The sequence below is a fragment of the Sebastes fasciatus genome, chromosome 2, assembly GCF_043250625.1.
Source record: "Sebastes fasciatus isolate fSebFas1 chromosome 2, fSebFas1.pri, whole genome shotgun sequence".
NCBI classification, from domain to species: domain Eukaryota; kingdom Metazoa; phylum Chordata; class Actinopteri; order Perciformes; family Sebastidae; genus Sebastes; species Sebastes fasciatus.
The window spans coordinates 9,974,856-9,993,943 of NC_133796.1; the positions used below are offsets into that span (position 1 = coordinate 9,974,856).

Genomic DNA, 19,088 nt, shown 5'->3' on the forward strand with positions numbered 1-19,088 from the left:
CTCTTCACAGAAAGCTGACCTAGAAAATAGAAATAGTTTGCACGGTAAATGTTTAGCATTTTGCCATCGCCAACAGTGAACCAGTTCATACGTAAGTAAGACATTTTCTTGCTATTTAAATTCTTCAGCCACACCCTGACTCTGGATGTTCAGACGGGAGCCATACAGCACACGATGGTTTCCTGCTCCTTGCCAAACCTGAGCTTGATGCTAATTTCATACAATCATATCAGCTTATTTGGATACAATGCTGCTGTCTGACTAAGCATAGTTGGAGGGGCACACTACATGAGCAGTGGTGACTCTGGTAGCCTCCTCACATACTGTATTTGAGAGATGGACAAGTTCACTGTGTCTGCTCTCCTCCTTCTCCCCGGAGCAACGACGCAGCTAAAGAAAATCTGATTTATGGTTTCCTCTTCACTCATTTCAGTCTTTAACTCTTCAGGCTTAATACTGACTCATCAGGTCAGGAACCATATATTGATGGGTTTACATCTTAATTCAGTATCCTCTCACAACAGCCAAAACAACTCAGTATTTGCTCATCATGGTGATGTATTTATGGGAAAGACCAATATTCAAAGGGCTGCCGAACAACCTCTCTCCTTTGGCTCTGATTTTCTGACAAACAGCTTGTGAATGTGATGTTGTTTTGGCCCCTGACTGTAGTTTAAGATGTTTGAGATACCACAGCATGTGAACGCACCACCACACTGTTAAAAGCATATGCTGCAAAATGTTTGCTACACTTGTATACTTTTTTTATTCGGATTTCCTAAATTGATTTTGTCAACTAAGTAGCATTAACTGTCCAAAGCCTCTACCTGAGCCGGGCCAAGTGGTCTGAAACCGGAAAATTGTGGAGAAAATGAGCCAGTGTGGCCTGTGGATGAATGACACTCTCTTTCCTTAATTCCTAACCGTGTTATTATGTTAGCGGGCTGTTAGAAACTCCCACCGTCACATGGTTGGTTCAGGCTGGACTGTTTAAGCACTTTGCCTAACCCTGCATCAACATACTACATTTATGTTTTTCTACGTTAACAAATACACTGTAGATCCTTCACGTTCAAAAACAGATGTTAGCAAACACAATAAGACTAGACACACACAAAATGTCTAACATTCCGCTATATGCGCCCGCACAGACTCTTTTGTGTATCGCCTTGGAAACCAAGCCGCTTGCATTTGCCTCACTGATGTCTGACAGCAGACAGATCGTTGTCGGAGTGTGTCAACATCCAGCTTCACCAATCCAATGCAAACAGCCTCAGGTCATTATGCAAACTGCAGTGTCTGCTTATCAGACCGACCGGTACAAAGTGGCCTGGCCCTGCACTTCAAACTCTGGAGGTTAGGAAATCCCTGGTGGTTGCAAAGTGATTCATGGAGAGTAGGTGCAAAAGCAAACAGGACACAAAATAAAATGTGTTCAATATGCAACAAAAGATTGCCAGGACCAGACAGCAAAAAAAAAAAACTATGCTGTCAGAGCTTGTACATCATAGCGTTAAATGTTTCCTTGATGATCCTCTATAAGCAGTGCTTAAAGATAGCAAAATACTCAGACTACATAAAACAAGATTTATGTCGCCATCATCACCGCAGTGAGTCACTGAGAGTGGCAGAGTGAGGAACTTAAGTCTTACTGCCCAGTGAGCGCTGCTGGTGGAAAAACTGAATCAGACACACAAGCAGAACACACACAGCTGAGGAGTAAAAAAATAAAATAAACGACCTTCAAGTGAGGTCCTTTCAAATTATCCATAGAGGAGAATTCAAAAATAGTTCCTGGATGTTTTGAGAATGGTTTGTAGAAAAGTCACTGTTTGGCATCAAACTTTTTGTTAGAAACACTTATCTTTTTTTAGCTTGTGGAAGGAACTTTGTGTTTTAATTAAATAGTTGGGTGTTTAATTGAACTAATAATTTGAGTATAACAAATTAATAATTAAAATTCACTGATTAATTCTTGTCTTGCAGCTCTGGCCTTAATCTAATGTACCAGCGCGTAGTAGAGAGAGCAGGTCTACACACTGGGGTGTGTGAGAGTTGTTCAAGGCTCAGTGTTTACCAATCCTGCACATGGCCTTGTCTACTTTCTCTCCCATGCCTGAGTGGAAGAGGCGGTCATTTCTAAGTATAGTAAGAGAAGTTAAGTAGGCAGAAGAGCCACAAGAGACCTAAAACATTATGTGCACTCAATATACAGAACAACGTATTGAGTTATACCTTGATAGTAAATGCCTTTGAAAGTTCTCCTCCCCTACATTTTCTATCTGCTGACCCCTGTATCAGATTACACAAACCAATTAGGAAATGACCATACTCCACCAGGCAAACACTGGTCAATATTCATCTCTGTCTGTTAATGTAAATCTGGTAATTAACCATTGTTTTGCCCTCTGAGGATCATTTCCCAGACTGGTTGTAAGAACGAACACAAAAAAAGGGGAGGGAAAAAATGGAAAACAGTTTCACTATACGTCCAAAACTCAAAAAACAGGTTGATGCTAATGTATTAGCTGTAGGGCATGCAGCCAGAGTCCACTTACTAAACAGGAGTAAGACAGTTACAAATGAACGTTCTATTTCCCAGCTGCTGTGAGCCATTAGATGAATACAAGATGAGAACCCCAATGGGTTTTAACAATTTCATGGATGGAAAACTGTTTGACAGCCCTAGAGAAAGACTAAATCTTTCATCTATATTTAAACAGAACTAATACTGAGCTTCGGGAACAACCCCCACAAAAACACTGGCTCAGACAGTTTTTAAAAATCGCATGTCATACTGGAGAGATTAGGAGTCTATTGTTGAAGATGGTGAATATACATGTCACAGGTAAAGCCTCTATAGGAGATGATCAACAGAAAGGTTTCATTGCATCACAACAGACTTAGCGGGTGTCCAGACTGAAAACATCTCTGCGTTAAAACAATGCAATGTTTTGGTGGGGGTGTGTTGCTTCAGGTAGACATGAAATCAAATCCAGGATGTCCAGTTTAAGTGAATTTGATGTCTCATGGGAGGCCAAAATACTGCAAGGGGTTTGTTATTCTCACTGGAAAATTATCTTGGCTGTAATTAATCTTTTATCCCGACTATGACGAGCTAAACAGTACAAATATAACGTTCACAAACAAAGTAATCCACCAGGAATGTGCACTTAACATGTATTTGATTGGCCCCTGCAGCGCCTTGCCAGATGACATCGCGTTGGAGCAAAAGTTGAGCAACGCTCAACTTTTTGCCGAACGACACTCATTTTTTGACAGAATATTTGCTCCATCTATTTGGCAGGGTCACATGATGACCTCTGACCCAGGATATCCTTCCTAGAGCTTATTTGTATAGAGAGCCAATTTTAAGGCTTGCTTCTGTTCCGCATTGTGTTTTTGCCTCAGCTATAGTTCAGCGCTGTGGCGGTTTAATGCTAACAAAATAATTGCTTTTATGTCTTTGTAAACATTTCAAGGTGTTCAGATATGATTAGCAAGGATAGTAGTAAATATCCATTTACAGATGCATACCAATCAACGAAAGAAACGTAAAGTAGAAATACACTATGTAATGGAGTCTAATGGATCAGGGGGCTATCCTAGAAGTGGGGCAGGATGCAGCTCTCTGTTAATGGTAATCTAGGAAATGAAGATCATTTGAAGATACAGTAGAGTCCAACAAATGCCACAAAAATTAAGTGTATTTAAAATAGTACAGAATACTGGCAAATGGCAACAGATCATAATAGCACATACATGTAATATGGACTGAGCACCTATATGGGATTGAAAATTTAAATCTAACAACAGCCTTTTTCTTAGTTATATATTGATTAACTGGTTTTCTGTTGGGAGACTGTTGTTTTGAAGAACAGATTGCTGTCTTGGTGCTTATACAAGAACACGTCTCTTTCACATTTAATGATTTTGTTGGTTTAATAACGCGAGAATCCAAAACACATTGTGCTAATCAGTTTAATGTAGGCATCTTCTACTGCAACGTCTGTAGTTTTTTGCAGATAAGCCATAAAAGGGTTTGGATTCTGTCAGGAAGCTGCACTCTCTTTTTTTATGAGTTATCTTCTGCAGATATGTCTTCCAAGTTTTAAACAAAGGGCATCCTGGTGATACAGTCAGCTAAGCAAACACCATGCACCTGCAATATCCTAACTTTACAGCATACTGTACTTCCTTTACACACCCACTCCAGTCTTTCTCAACTATTAACAACAGCTCAGTAAAATGCTGAGTAAGAGATAGTACTCCAATGAAAACGGTATGAAAATGGAAAACAAACAAACAAAATGAAAATAGCATCTGCACGCTGAGGGCAGCCATCAGTCAGTCCATCCTCCCGCTGCTTCCTCGCTCCTTTGTCACCGAGAGACAGAGAGACAAACTACAGCTCTGCTCTTGTTTAGTCCTCCATAAAAGTCACTGGGGGAAGTTTATGGACGACAGATGCTCGAGTAAATGAGGGTTTTTTCCCCCTCTTCCATCGTCTCCACTCTCAAGGAAGGGGCTTCACGGTCACCGACAGCGACCCGGAGTTAACCTCCCCCTGTGTTGCCACGGAAACGGAAGAGCTGAGAAAAAAGGGAGGAAGCCAGGCGGTGGGAGTTACGACCCGACGGAGTGAGGGAAGAGAGGAGCGGAGTTGAGCCTGTCTTTTCATGTGTAATTGTCTCTGTCTGCCTGTGTCTCGCCGCTGCTGTCTTTCTTCCAGGCAGAGGCACCTCTGACACACACAGAAACACATGCTGCTGCTGTTGCTGCTGCTGCTGCACCTCAGCCCGAGGCCAGCCTTATTCACTACTTCTGATCCGGCAGTCTGCAGTCAGATCCGCCAGTCACAAGGAGAGCTTTCTTCCGACGCAGCTGGCTTCCTCCAAGATGGCGGGTCGGTAGTCAAGTAAGGCCAACAGGCTGATTTTGAATCATTACATAAATTAAACAGCTGTAATTACAGCTTTTTCATTACAGATGAGATGATTAACTTCACAGTTATATCTGCAACAGTATGCTGAGTCTGACCGTCTGACCACTACAGCAACATTCCCTCTCTCACAACAACACACACACACACACAGAGTACATGCAGTCACACATTTCTGTTCTGCCCAACGCTTACACGTTCTAATGCCTCAGAGACACTCAAGAGTCCAAATCAGTGTTACCCACAAACAGCAGCTGGTTCAACAGGATGGAAACAAGCCAAGAGAGGGGAAACAAGTGATTGGAGTTGAAATACACCTGCCTCGCGGAGGCCCAACAGCTGGTTAGTCAGCTTCCTGCCAAAAACTACGTCATGACGACAAAGGAACATTCCAGACAAATCTGAGACGAGACCAGCTTTTTAGAAGTAGCAATCAGGGAAAGGATACAAGAAAAATATCACTCAGAGTACAGTAAAGATAAAAGAAATGTAGCAGAGTCTGTGTGAGGGCGATAGAAAGGGGCTCGTGGTAGCTCATAAGAAGCTACAGAGTTCCATGGCTGAGAGAACTTACTGTATTGGCAACATTAAATGTATGCCAACGCTATTAGTAGTTCCTGTTTGTAATGTCCTCATGGATGTACAGACAACTATCACTGGATTACTCTGACATTCATGAAACTTTAAAGACGATTTCTCAGGCAAGTTCTTCATTCTTTGTTATAACATGCGTCTTTTTTCTATGATTTCGAAGCAGATTTATGGATGTTTATTCGTGATGGACATTTCATTAGATATTCATATCCTCGGAAAGGATTTGGAGTCATCTAGTGCTGTGGTTACAGACTGCAACTGAGTACCCCTTCGCTCACTCCTCCCTTTCCAAAACTACAGTAACGTGAGCCGCCGAATGCAAAAGCGTGGTAACGCCGTTCGCCTCGCTCAGAGGCCATCATTACCATAATAACTACTTTAGGAGCAACGGAAGTCGGACGACAACTGGTAATACAACGATTTTGCACTCGCAAAAGCGTGTTGGAGAACTACAGTGGCCTTCAGGTAACGTAAAAACGCGAAAGGCCCTCTCTAGAGCCAGTGTTTGGTTTGTCCGTTCTGGGCTACTGTAGAAACATTGCGGAGCAACATGGTGGACACCATGGAGGACCCGCTCCCTGCGTAGATATGAAGGGCTCATTCTAAGCTAACGAAACCACAATCAATCTTTTGTTTCAGGTGATTTTACACTAATGAAAACATAGTTATGAATATTATATTTCCATTTCTGCTAATAGATCCCCTGAAATGTTGCACACTGTTCCATTAAGTCATACAGAATCTAAAAATATGTCCATCATGTCTGTGTTTTCAGATTTGACTAAACTATGACTCAGCGAAGGAATTCAATTTTATGCAAATTGCAGCAATTACACGATAAGCGTTTTAAAGCACCACACCTGCATGCACCTATCCCTTTCACCTCACGCAGTATCTTTGCTTCACATCTCTCAGTATGCTTTCTCTTGGTCAGTTCTGCATAAAATGTATATTGTAATACACCATACCCCTTGTGAAATATAAAAATATAAAATCATTTATACATTTATAGGCACTGATTTGTTCAATTAGATATGTTTAAAGAGAATAAATCATTGCTGTGGATACAGATTGTTGTAAACGTACCTGGAGTCTGCTTTGCCCAGGTTCGCTCCGCCCGGATGGAGGATCGTTTGGTTCTTCTCCATCTCCACGATGCATTTAGTGTTTAGTTCTCTTTCTGTGGATCAGACAACACATTAAAGTGTTACAACCAAAGTAATAAAACCCACAACAACACGTTTCTACTGTGACCCTTGCTTGTTTTAACATTATTACACAATGTCAAGTTGTATGTCGCTTTGTCATCTCCAGCTCACTTTCATGACAAAATAGGATAGAAAGTGTAACAAAGGTATCATAGTATCACCATCATCCAGAAGTACACACATATTCCCTTAACATTCTTCCTCTGGTGGGAATATAACTGCAGAAACTTTCAAGCCACCTTGTAAACTTTGACTCTTTTACGAGCCAACTTGATATTTAGAAAAATGACTCTAAATGGTGTGTGTTAGGTAGATCGGCTTCATTTATAGAGTGCTGCAGGAATGAGTCTTAAAACTCATAAATGAGTTAGCATTTTTGCACTTCCGGTTCCCTCATCTGGGAGTCAATGGGTATTTAGTTAGATGCCTGAAATAAGGTCTGTGGTTAACACAAGCTGAAGAAATGTTAACCTTTTGTTCTACAATGTAAAATATGTCAATAAATACCTCACTAGTGAATTTTAAAGCTTTTACATACAAAAAAAGGCGGTTGCTAACAAGTGGCTAAATGAGACTACAAGACGTCATCACGCTGACTCGTCCACCTTTACAGCCTCATTTTGTATACTCGCGCTCATGCAACCGTGGTGTAGCTCGTTTACAGCCTAACGTTAACTTTTTACTTCTGCCGATTGCTTCAAAAATCACTTCAAAAATCATAAAAGTGGTGTTCATTTGTGGAGATTATTTTACGGAACAAAATGTGTAAGTATCATAAACGTGTGTTTGCCACAGAGCTTATTTTCTGCAATAATCCAAAACCCAATGGAGAAAATCCCTTTGGCTTTTTGTCGAGGGAATCAGGGCGATGCTAACTTCACACATGGGGTAAACAATAAGTTGTTCTATATACTACAAGTGTTGCTGGACTTTTGAGCTCTTCCGACTTTTACCCTTCTCCATGCTCCTTGGATGTAGGTGAAGCTGTTCCAGAAACCCCCACAAGTTAAATAGCACAATAGCACAATAATTCCCTGTGGAACATTAAGTTCAGACAATTGTGTGAGTGGGCCAGGAAACACCAACTCTGAAAATGACCTTTTACCTCGGAGAGAGCATTAAGCTAATCAATAAAACAGGACTTCTTTCCCTGCTTCTCACACACACACACACACACACACACACACACACACACACGCACACACGCACACATGTACACGATCAAGGGCCTCCCAGGCTGACCCTGGCCTGTTTGCGTCATGACGCAACACCAGCCACTTCCAACTCAGCATATGGAGTGGTCCTAATGCTTTGTCCACTCGGATATTTATGTCCATCGGCTGAACAAGTCAGCATATAACGCTGCACATTGAGGCTACTTGATCGAGGTTGAAGTTTTGCCAACTACAATTTCACATTCCATCAGAATTCTTTTCTCGAAATGCAAGGAATACATTAGTACAGAGTAATCTCTTTTTGTGGACTTTAAAATAGGTATCTTACATGTTCCTAGTCTAAAGCACTACATATTTGTTTTCATAGCCAAGTAAGTCTTAAATGCTTGTAACAGAAGCCTTGCTGTGAAAGTAACCAGCAGAAGTGTTGGAAAATAACAACATGAACCGCACTGGAAATTCACGAGGCTGGTAAGTCTCTCCATTCATTGGTCTCGCCAATGAGACCTAATGATGGTTGTCTACATACGGGCTAGGTGCTGCCAGCCTGTCCTGGGCATCCAGTTTTTGGCAGAACTGGTCGTGTATTTAAAAGAAAAAAGAAAAGAAAAAAGGCATTTGTCGGGTGGTTACTTGCAGAGCAGACTAATTTACCAGGATTAGAATAACTGTGTTTTACTGCTGGTGAATGTTTGGGCCACAGCCACTTTGTTTTTTTTAAGGCCAATTGCTGCCATTTATTACACTAATTACACCATTATACTAATAAAATAAAAAAGGGTCACCAAATACTGAATTAACATAATTATGATCATGCCTGTAGCCGTTTGTTTTTAATTAAAATAGTCTTTACCTTGGCCTGGAGGCAAATCAATAATACAGGATGAGGTCACGTCACCTTCACGATTTTCTCTGCAATCAGGAAGCTTGTTTGTCAAAGCAGGCCACAAAACCCAATGACAAATTCATGCTATTTAAGCTGATAAGATAAGGGTGGGACTCGGTATTTCTATCCCCCCTGGTGGGGATGTCCTTTTCCATTTTGCCCCCTTCCACAGGGAGGTCAGAGGTCAAGGCTAGGACAGCACTCCTTTATTTGCAAATCAGTGTTTGCTCAAGGACACTACAGCAGAGAGGAGACTTGCCGATAATGAATAATGTCCTTCAACTATAAGACCTGGTTCAAGCCTCCCATGTAAACAAGCATCCATCCTGATCAACTGCCCTTCAGAAGTAGTTTACTGGGTGTCTTATCACTGCATTGACCATCACCATTTGACCCAGGATTTACTGCTAGATTTTTAAGACACAATCATGTCCCAGATGACGGTAATCATCTCTCCATTATGTAGCAAGCATGCAAGAGCATGCACAGATTATGAACTTCAGCAAATGTGTTAGGACAGGAAACGTTCTGTGGTTTCAATTCCTTTCTTCGACAAGAGAACTCTCTAAAGCCGTATTATTACACTGTGTCACGTTATGGTTGTTCTGCCTTCGGTTGCTTTTTCTGACCAAGGCATGACTACTTTGAAGAAGGGATGAGCACATACAGTATAATGAATTAGTCAGCAGCAATGGAGCATGTGATGTTTTTTTTCTTGATGAAAGAAAATGGTACGAAATTCTCAACAGTCTTTGCACTACCCAGAGTTAATTACAGTGTATGGGAGGCAGAGCAATTTCAAATAAACCTTTCCTCCATGTGCGATGACTTCACCAGATGACAACTTATTGCTTAAACTAGTGATGGTTATGAATGCTGTTGCAAGAAGCTTAGCATCCTTGCCAAACAGTAGCTGGCTTTACCTGCCTACTCTGCTCTTGCCAAGAGTGTTTTCAACTGCTGTGTAAGTGTTCAGCAGGCACACCTAACTATTAGCGTGGTTTTGTTTCCCTAACAAATACATGCAAATGACCCGTTTATCAGGCTGTAATGGCAGGTAGAATAAAAGAAAATACACAAGTCACTTCACAAGTTTGTTACTTCTTCTAAAAGTGGCTGCTCAAGTACACAACTAGAACTTCTCAGCCACAGTCAAAATCTACCATCATTTCCCTCCCTGAGATACAAAAGGGGAATCTCAACCTGAGGAGCTCTACGACTGAGGAGAAGCTAGCTGTGTCTGTGCAAACCAGGCAGGGACATTAGGGATTTGAGGCTCAACACTGCTGTTCCTGGCAGGAACACAGGGGTAGAGCCATGGAAACTTGGTGTCAGAGGTCAGAGGACCTGAATTACCCACCTATTATTCTGCTGTCAAGGACACTGCAAAGCAAAAAAAGCAGGGTGAGCCAACAGAGACCGAGTGACAAAAGACAGTGAGAGCGAAAGAACACGATAAAGTTAAACAGGGAGACTGACACAGACAGAGAGAGGTGCTCTCTTCTTCTTCTGCTGCTGCTACTGCCTACATTACCCATGTGCCCCTACTGCTGCAGCTTTACTTCCTGCTTAGCAAGAGGGGAAAGTGTGATGCCGTGTGGGGATATGATGAGGATAAATGTACCCATTGTTATCTGCCTCTCCTTGCTCCATAACCAGCTCCCACTTTCCACTTGTCTCTGGTCCTTCCCTGGGCTACCGGTGCTGAGGTTTGGCACAACAGCCCTGACATCAGCCTGTGTTGCCGTTGCTACGCCTGGGGTTGCTCTGTTCTTCGAAGGCCACAGCCATGGGAACATGGAGCATTACGCAACGTTAGCAAATATTCATTCAGATTCACTCCCTTCCTGCCTTTGTCCAGCTAGGCTGTTACACCAACTCTCCTCCTCAACCTGGGATACACAGGGACAGTGCCCCCGAGGTTAAAGAAGCCTGCTTATAATTTCAGTGTCACAGGTCTGAATCACTGCACCAGCTGGGGAAATGCAAGTGAGGAAAGTGTCCTCCCTTAACTACTGCTGCTACTGTGTCCTGAAGCAAATGTCTGGCAGCAGAAGACAGGGAAAGAGCTGTACCTGAACTGAGCAGCTCAAAAGGTATGAGATAGAGGCCTGAATAGCAAATGATGGGGAGCTGGAAAAGAGCAAGGGTAGCATTTTTTCTAGGGGTGATTCATTTCTTCTGAACTGGCATGTGATAGATGAGTTCTGTGTCCACTCGGGGCTGATATGGTATTTGGGGGGGGCTATTTGAAATCATAAAAGTCTAACATTAACACTGGTAGATATGGACAGAAGCTCCATTCAGACAGGGACCAGAAAGGCAACACTGGAAACATGGCACTGCTGGTTCCAAACCCTTTCCAACTGCCTTTAGTGAGCCATCAATTTGCCTGCTTGTTCCCCTTCACCAAAAATCATAGTTGCTTTTTCTTGCTGAGCAGTGGAGGACACATGCAGGATTTTGTTTACAGTGTCAACAGAATCTTGCATGTTTGATCGCGCACCAGTGAAGCTGGATATACAGCTACTAGTGATGCAGGTTGCTTCTCTTTAAAAACCTGGCTGCAGCCAGGAAAAAATATCATACATTAAAGGACTATTTGGTAGACTTTGCTCCATTGAATTCATCTCCTTTTGAAAGTGGATTTTTGGTGCTTGAATCGTGGTTATTTCAAAATAAAAAAATAACTGAGGATTTTGTGTTCTATACTAAATTAACAATGGAAACACAAAAAAGGAGGCGGTGTTTCAATCAAGAAAATCTGGCAGACACTTGGCCATCACCTGCACCCGTCAGGTTAGTTAGAGAGAAACTTGAATGACTAAATGAGTCACACCTACAGTGGGCATACTGGGAACAAGTGGAGTTAAAAGAGGAGATGTCACACGTCATACCATTGGGGAAACACAGGCGCAGTTAAATCTGGTCCGCAATTGAGCCAATAGTAACGCATGACAGCATCTCCAGTTACACTGCGCATGTGTCATACCCCATAGCTCAAGACCGAGTCCCAGCCTCTTTCAATAAGCCTCGACTGGGAAGTGGTCAAGAACAGAACTCTCCCATTAGAAATGGATGAGATGTCGCCAGAGAAATGCATTACAGTAAATGCCTGCCTCTCTGAATCTAAATGCTCCTGATCTGAAGCTGAATTCCACCAGAGCTAACCTGTAACCTCTCCGTCTGTATCACCATCTACATAAACACAACCTTGGTGTGTCCAAAACAAATGTCCAACCTTGCAGAGTGCCATTACTGAAAAATCACCCTGATTGCTGAGTTTCTCTACTCTTGAGGTCACGGTAAATCCCTGCTTATGGGAACAGCGTTGCGATCCACTGCCTTGGTCTTGTGACCGACTTCTCCAGCTCACAGTGGGGTGAGAGAGAGAGGGAGAGAGAGAGAGAGAGAGAGAGAGAGAAGGGGATACACGTGATTCATTCTGCCAGTTGTTGGTCAACCACTCTGCCTCAGTAGCTCTCCTCCTCCTCCTCCTCCTTTCACAGCACACATGGTCTCCCACGGTAAAAACACAACTTGGCAATCGACCAGGAAAGCTCACCCATCCTTTACTGCACTGAAAATCTGTAATATAATTGACCGGAGTATTTGCACGCAGATTTGTGTAACACTGTGCCTTTGTTAGCCGGGCTTTTCTAAAATTAGGGATGAGGGTGTAACAATATCTAGACAGAATATGTAACAGGGGAAGGGAAGATTGGTGGACTAATGATACAAGCATGTTGGTCTAATATTAGAGAGGCAAAGATGACAGGCGTAGGAGAAAATATAGTATCAATGAGCAACTTAATTTCTAGTAAATGATACTTCATTACTGAGTGCACTGATCCCCCCCGAGGAGAGTTTTTCTGGCATATCACCGTTGCCCTCATTCAATTATACCAAACCCCAGCTCTCCTGTTAAACTACTGAATTGCCCCTCTGTTACAGCAAGTGACAGATAAAGTCAATTGGCATTTGTATCAGCCGGCGAAGAAGCCAAAGCGTCTAGACTTTTTAACAGTAGATCTCACACAGCATCTCGCTCAGCTTTAAATCTAGCTGGATGGCAGGCAGCCATGAGGGAAGCCCTATGGCAGCAGCAGCAGCAGCAGTGTACTAATATGTGCCACCCAGACCAGCCAGACCACAGCTTTTTTTTTTAATCTGCAAGAGCTCATTTCACTAATGGGTGGTGGTGATTTCTGACTGGCATCCCATTCCCAGGAAATTAAACGGAGGGAGCATTTAACTCAAGCCAGTCTCCTGGGGGAAAGCGTTATTGTTACTGCAGTGTGTTTACAGTGAACCCATGGTAGTCTATGCATCATGTCCAATAATGTTAATCTGATTTTGGTGCATTCATGATAATAATCTGACATTTAGCATTATATAACCTCAATGTATTCATCGTGTTAATAACCTGAAATTCAGACACATGCAGTTTCCATGTACAGCAATAACAATCCCCAGACAGAAGCCTTCTTCATGGGAAAGCCTTATTGTTACTGCAATGTGTTTACAGTAAACCTGTGGTAGACTATGCATCATATAAACCATAGATTGTCCAATAATGTTAATCTGGTTTTGGTGCATTCATGATAATAATGTATTCATTGTGTTAACATGAAATTCAGACAGATGCAGTTTCCATGTACAGCAATAACAATCCCAGACAGAAGCACCTCTCTCACCTCTCCTGTTCATGGGAAAGCGTTATTGTTACTGCAGTGTGTTTACAGTGAACCTGTGGTAGTCTATGCATCATATAAACCTTAGATTGACCAATAATGTTAATCTGGTTTTGGGGCATTCATGATAATAAAATCTGACATTTAGCATTACATAGCCTCAATGTATTCATCGTGTTAATAACCTGAAATTCAGAAAGATGCAGTTTCCATGTATAGCAATAACAATCCCAGACAGAAGCACCTCTCTCCCCTCTCCTGTTCATGGGAAAGCGTTATTGTTACTGCAGTGTGTTTACAGTGAACCTGTGGTAGTCTATGCATCATATAAACCTTAGATTGTCCAATAATGTTAATCTGATTTTGGTGCATTCATGATAATAAATGTGACATTTATTCATTGTGTTGTGTGATGCAGTTTCCATGTACAGCAATAACAATCCCAGACATAAACCCTCTCACCTCTCCTGTTCATGGGCCGTACACGAACAGCCACCTTGACATTGGCGTCGTCCAGGCTGGGCTCCCCCATGCTGACTCCTCTCCTGATCCAATATAAATCAGCTCTTCTTCAGCTAAACAATCATCCAAAAGCCTGGAAATGTTGCGCTAGCCTGGACTGGACTGTCAGCCAGCTAGCTTCGCTCAGCGTTGCTCCATAGACCAGGCATGGAAAAACACAAAAATCCTGCAGGAAGCCAGCTGCCAATGCTGCTTTATCTTCTTCTCCTGCTCATATTCCAGGCTGATTTAAATCCACAGAGGAGGCTGGTGGAGGCTGGAAGGGAAAGAAATGTAAATGAAGATATTACAGCAGCTGCATGGTGGATGTGACTGAGCAATGCTATCTGAGAGGCAAAAAAAAAAAACGGTGCTAGCCAGCTAATTTGCCAGGCAAACTGAAGGGGCAGGAAAGAGGAAAGTTTTTGGTCATTTCTAACCATTTTTACTACATAACATCCTCAAATACAACCCAATCTTTGAGCTACATACCTTGGTAGATTCATCCCTAAGCCTGACACCCGCTAACCTACTGAGAACAACCGAGAGAGATCCCCAGAGAACCGCTTGGTTGATGATCTACTTCTTCTTCCCAACAGGAATCCACTGTCCTCCCTCTCTCTCTGTGTGTGTCAAGCAACTGGCAGCAATCCGCCCTTCCGGTGACATATTATAGCCCTTCAAATTAAAAGCGCGTCGGTTAATTAAAGGTCCCATATTGTATAAAAGTGAGATTTCCATGTCTTTTATGTTATAAAGCAGGTTAAAGTGCTTTATAAATACTGTTAAACTATCAAAACACTCAATATATGGAGAAATACACACAGCCCCGTATTCAGATATTGCGCGTTTGAAACAAGCCGTTATAGGATTTCTGTCCATTTGTGATGTCACAAATATACAATATATATAGACCATTACACGACTCGTTTTCAGTAAAAGTGCCCATTAAAGCTTCAGTAGGCAGAATGTTTTTGGCATCATTGGGCAAAAAATTCCATAATAACCTTTCAGCATATTGTAATTCAAGTGTTCGGAGAGAAAACCAGACTTCTGCACCTCCTTATGGCTCTGTTTTCAGGCTTTAGAACATCTAGCCCGTAACGGGAGACTTTAACCAATCACAGGTCATTTCAGAGAGAGAGCATTCCTATTGGCTGTTCATTCAACAGAGGCAGCCGTCAATTACTCGCGAACTCTGATCAAACGGTCAAACTAGGCAGCGCCGATCAAATATGAATCAATATTCTGTTACTGTAATTCTTATTTCTCTCCTCAAATGTTGTCAGAATCATCTTGTAGTGCACGGTTTAGCTGTAAACAGCTGCTCAGAGACGGTAAGGCTCCAGCTCGGCTCTGACTGCTTGTTTTCCTCCGGTCTGTGAAATCTTGCAGATGCCATTAGGAGCACCGGAGGACACAGAGGCACATGATTTTTTTCAGATTACCTGTCTCATAGATATGTGTGCATGTGTACAGTATATGTGTTTAAGAGTAGATATATGTCATATATGACCATCTAGCCTCATTCAATGCCAAACACACACCCATTATCCACATCACACACACAACACACGCACACACACACACACACACAAACACACACACACACACACACACACACACACACACACACATTCTTCAACCTGCTTTTATCCCCTTGTGTTGTTTTTGTTTTGTTTTGTTTTGTTTTTGTACTTTGTTATTTGTCTTTCTCTGTATAATATATTTGGTCTTTTTTATATATGCCCCTGCACGTCTTCACTTGTTTTGTAATCACTTTATAACACAATAAAAACATAAAAATAAAAATAAAAAAATAAAAAAAGATTACCTGTCTCATGCACTACTCTCAGGATATAGTGACAGTTTTATGAAAATAACTTTTTTAATCATGTTTGCTCCAGTTTTACCTACTGCTGCTTTAACATTGACTTAGCTATTCGTTTAATTTGGCCAACAGCATCTGTTGAACAAGTTAAAATCACTCTACTATTGTTTTTATGGTTAAACTTTAGTCCTTTAGTGGTTGCTGCAACCCAGTTCCCACAGGGGGGAGGACATTATTAGTTACACCAGCCCAGCCTGGGGAGGACATTATTAGTTACACCAGCCCAGTTACCGTTAACCGTTAAGTTTTAGCGAGAACCGTTAGCTTTAAAGTACCGGTCAATCTCGGTTAGTCAGAGGTCAAGATTACACTTTTACACGCTAAACAGGAGAAACTGACTAAATAACAATTTACGCTAGCCTTCTTTAGGATGAAATATGGTAAAAAATGAGCTTGTTACCCAGATGTGTTGAAGACCCCAGTCAGTCAGTCACGCGACACTTTCGGTGCCCACTGGTCAAACTAAACAATAAACGTTTACACTTCCTGTTATGGTTTTCAAAATAAATCCTGCTAATGGAAAGTCACATTACTGGAGAAGGGAAGATTGGTGGACTAAAGATACATGCATGTTGGTCTAATATTAGTGAGAGAAAATATATTCTTAAAGTCACAAAATATATTCTTAAAGTCACAAAATATATTCTTAAAGTCACAAAATATATTCTTAAAGTCACAAAATATATTCTTAAAGTCACAAAATATATTCTTAAAGTTACAAAATATATTCTTAAAGTCACAAGATATATTCTTAAAGTCACAAAATTCTTAAAGTCACAAGATATATTCTTAAAGTTACAAAATATATTCTTAAAGTCACAAGATATATTCTTAAAGTCACAAAATATATTCTTAAAGTCACAAAATTCTTAAAGTCACAAAATATATTCTTAAAGTCACAAGATATATTCTTAAAGTCACAAAATATATTCTTAAAGTCACAAAATTCTTAAAGTCACAAAATATATTCTTAAAGTCACAAAATTCTTAAAGTCACAAAATATATTCTTAAAGTCACAAGATATATTCTTAAAGTCACAAAATATATTCTTAAAGTCACAAAATTCTTAAAGTCACAAAATATATTCTTAAAGTCACAAAATATATTCTTAAAGTCACAAAATTCTTAAAGTCACAAAATATATTCTTAAAGTTACAAAATATATTCTTAAAGTCACAAAATATATTCTTAAAGTCACAAAATATATTCTTAAAGTTACAAAATATATTCTTAAAGTCACAAGATATATTCTTAAAGTCACAACATTCTTAAAGTCACAAGATATATTCTTAAAGTTACAAAATATATTCTTAAAGTCACAAGATATATTCTTAAAGTCACAAAATATATTCTTAAAGTCACAAAATTCTTAAAGTCACAAAATATATTCTTAAAGTCACAAGATATATTCTTAAAGTTACAAAATATATTCTTAAAGTCACAAAATATATTCTTAAAGTCACAAAATATATTCTTAAAGTCACAAAATTCTTAAAGTCACAAGATATATTCTTAAAGTTACAAAATATATTCTTAAAGTCACAAAATTCTTAAAGTCACAAAATATATTCTTAAAGTCACAAAATTCTTAAAGTCACAAAATATATTCTTAAAGTCACAAGATATATTCTTAAAGTTACAAAATATATTCTTAAAGTCACAAAATATATTCTTAAAGTCACAAAATTCTTGAAGTCACAAAACATATTCTTAAAGTCACATTACAGTTCAATTCAGTCAGTCCACTTTAGTTTCATTGCATTCCACCGCACACAGGTGCACAGTAAAAACACATTAGAGCACAGTACAAAAAAAACACACTTAGGCCTACATATATAAAGCACTGAAATAAAAACATGCTGGTATTAACTACTGTGGTGGCAGTTTCTGTTAAAACAAGACACAAGCCAAGGTCACAACTTGTCTTTCAAGTCAATTTAATAAGAAAAGCATACATTAATAAGAAAAGCATCTGCAAATGGACTCACAAGCACAGCCACCTTAGTGGGCTGTGGCAAGTTAGCCCCGAACACAAAAATAGTCAGGCCTTTATACATACTAATAGAAAACACAGATAAGTGCTGAGTCATGAAAAAATAGTAAAGTGAATCATTATCCTTAAGTCAGCACAGAACAGACAACATACAAGACATAACAAGTACCTCAGCCCTCTATTGTTTACATACACAGAAGACAAAACTGTCGGCTCACATTTTTAATGCTTATGGTGACAAGGTCTGCTATGTGAGGCCCTGAGATTCTCTAAAGGTACATGGTTAACTTTGGCCAACTCAGATATGAAAATTTCAATTACACTACACAAAAATACAAATTTCCCAATTTCCCAATCTCCCAAATGCAGTTGTGACGGCCCCTCTGTGTTTGGATCTTGTACTGTGTTTGTTCTCTCATCAGGGCTGCAGACCAGATGAGGCTAATCAGCAGTATGGGACACACCTGGGCCCGGTGTGCTCCCTGCATATAAGCCAGAACATGCAGCAGTCTGGGGCTGGCAGACCTCTGCACATCTTACCTTTGTAACTTGGTTTTTGGTTCTTTTGTCTTTGCAGCAAAACATCCATGCAGCACATTTTCACACATCTACTCCCTACACTATTGACTCTACAGATTCCTCCCATGCATTCTTTTGAATTTTTACATAGTTTTTTTTAGTTAATAAATCACTTTATTTATTCAGTATACCCGTGTGTCTCCCGTTTTTATCACAGTTCTAGAGCCGGGCTGTGACACAGTCATTTAAAGGTACAATATGTAACATTTTACATGTATTAATTGCTTTGTATTATGTGTGAACAGATTGTAATGTAATTGATAAACTGAGATCTTCCCCGACTTTTTTGGTTGCCTATAACAGCCTGTGGACTGATTTCTATGTTAAGGACTCGGGACGGTTTTGCAGACTGCAGTTCACTTAACGGCAACCGGTGTCATTAATAACAAGGATTTTAGTTACATATAGTACCTTTTAAAGCAATCATATTTTAATATATGAATGTTGCCATATTGTATCTTTTACAATAAATAATAACAAAAAAAACATTTACCTGCTGTCAAGTCAGCTAGTAAAAGACTTGTGTAAGAGTCCATGTTCAGGTGACCCAAAGTGGCGAGGGCTGGAGACTCTGGACATTTAGAAATGGATGTGAGGCAACCAGAATCAGGGAGAGAGAGAGAG

General features: G+C 40.5%; 1 protein-coding gene across 7 annotated transcripts in view; it reads right to left on the reverse strand.

Annotated features, from left to right (window-relative positions):
- Window positions 1–16,343, reverse strand: part of kif13ba (kinesin family member 13Ba) — a 49,445-nt gene extending 33,102 nt beyond the window's left edge. For 4 of the 7 annotated variants that reach the window (XM_074661190.1, XM_074661174.1, XM_074661183.1 and 1 more), the window contains exons 1-3: window positions 14,493–14,649; window positions 13,962–14,277; window positions 6,623–6,716 (exon numbers count right to left, since the gene is read on the reverse strand). In XM_074661190.1, the coding sequence (XP_074517291.1) occupies window positions 6,623–6,716; window positions 13,962–14,031 (164 nt within the window). In that variant the 5' untranslated portion in view covers window positions 14,032–14,277; window positions 14,493–14,649. Of the gene's footprint in view, window positions 1–6,622; window positions 6,717–13,502; window positions 13,513–13,961; window positions 14,278–14,492; window positions 14,650–16,245; window positions 16,267–16,291 lie in introns of those variants that run through there. The other 3 variants (XM_074661161.1, XM_074661167.1, XM_074661195.1) reach the window with 3 other exon arrangements.
- Between the last annotated feature and the right edge of the window lie 2,745 nt (window positions 16,344–19,088).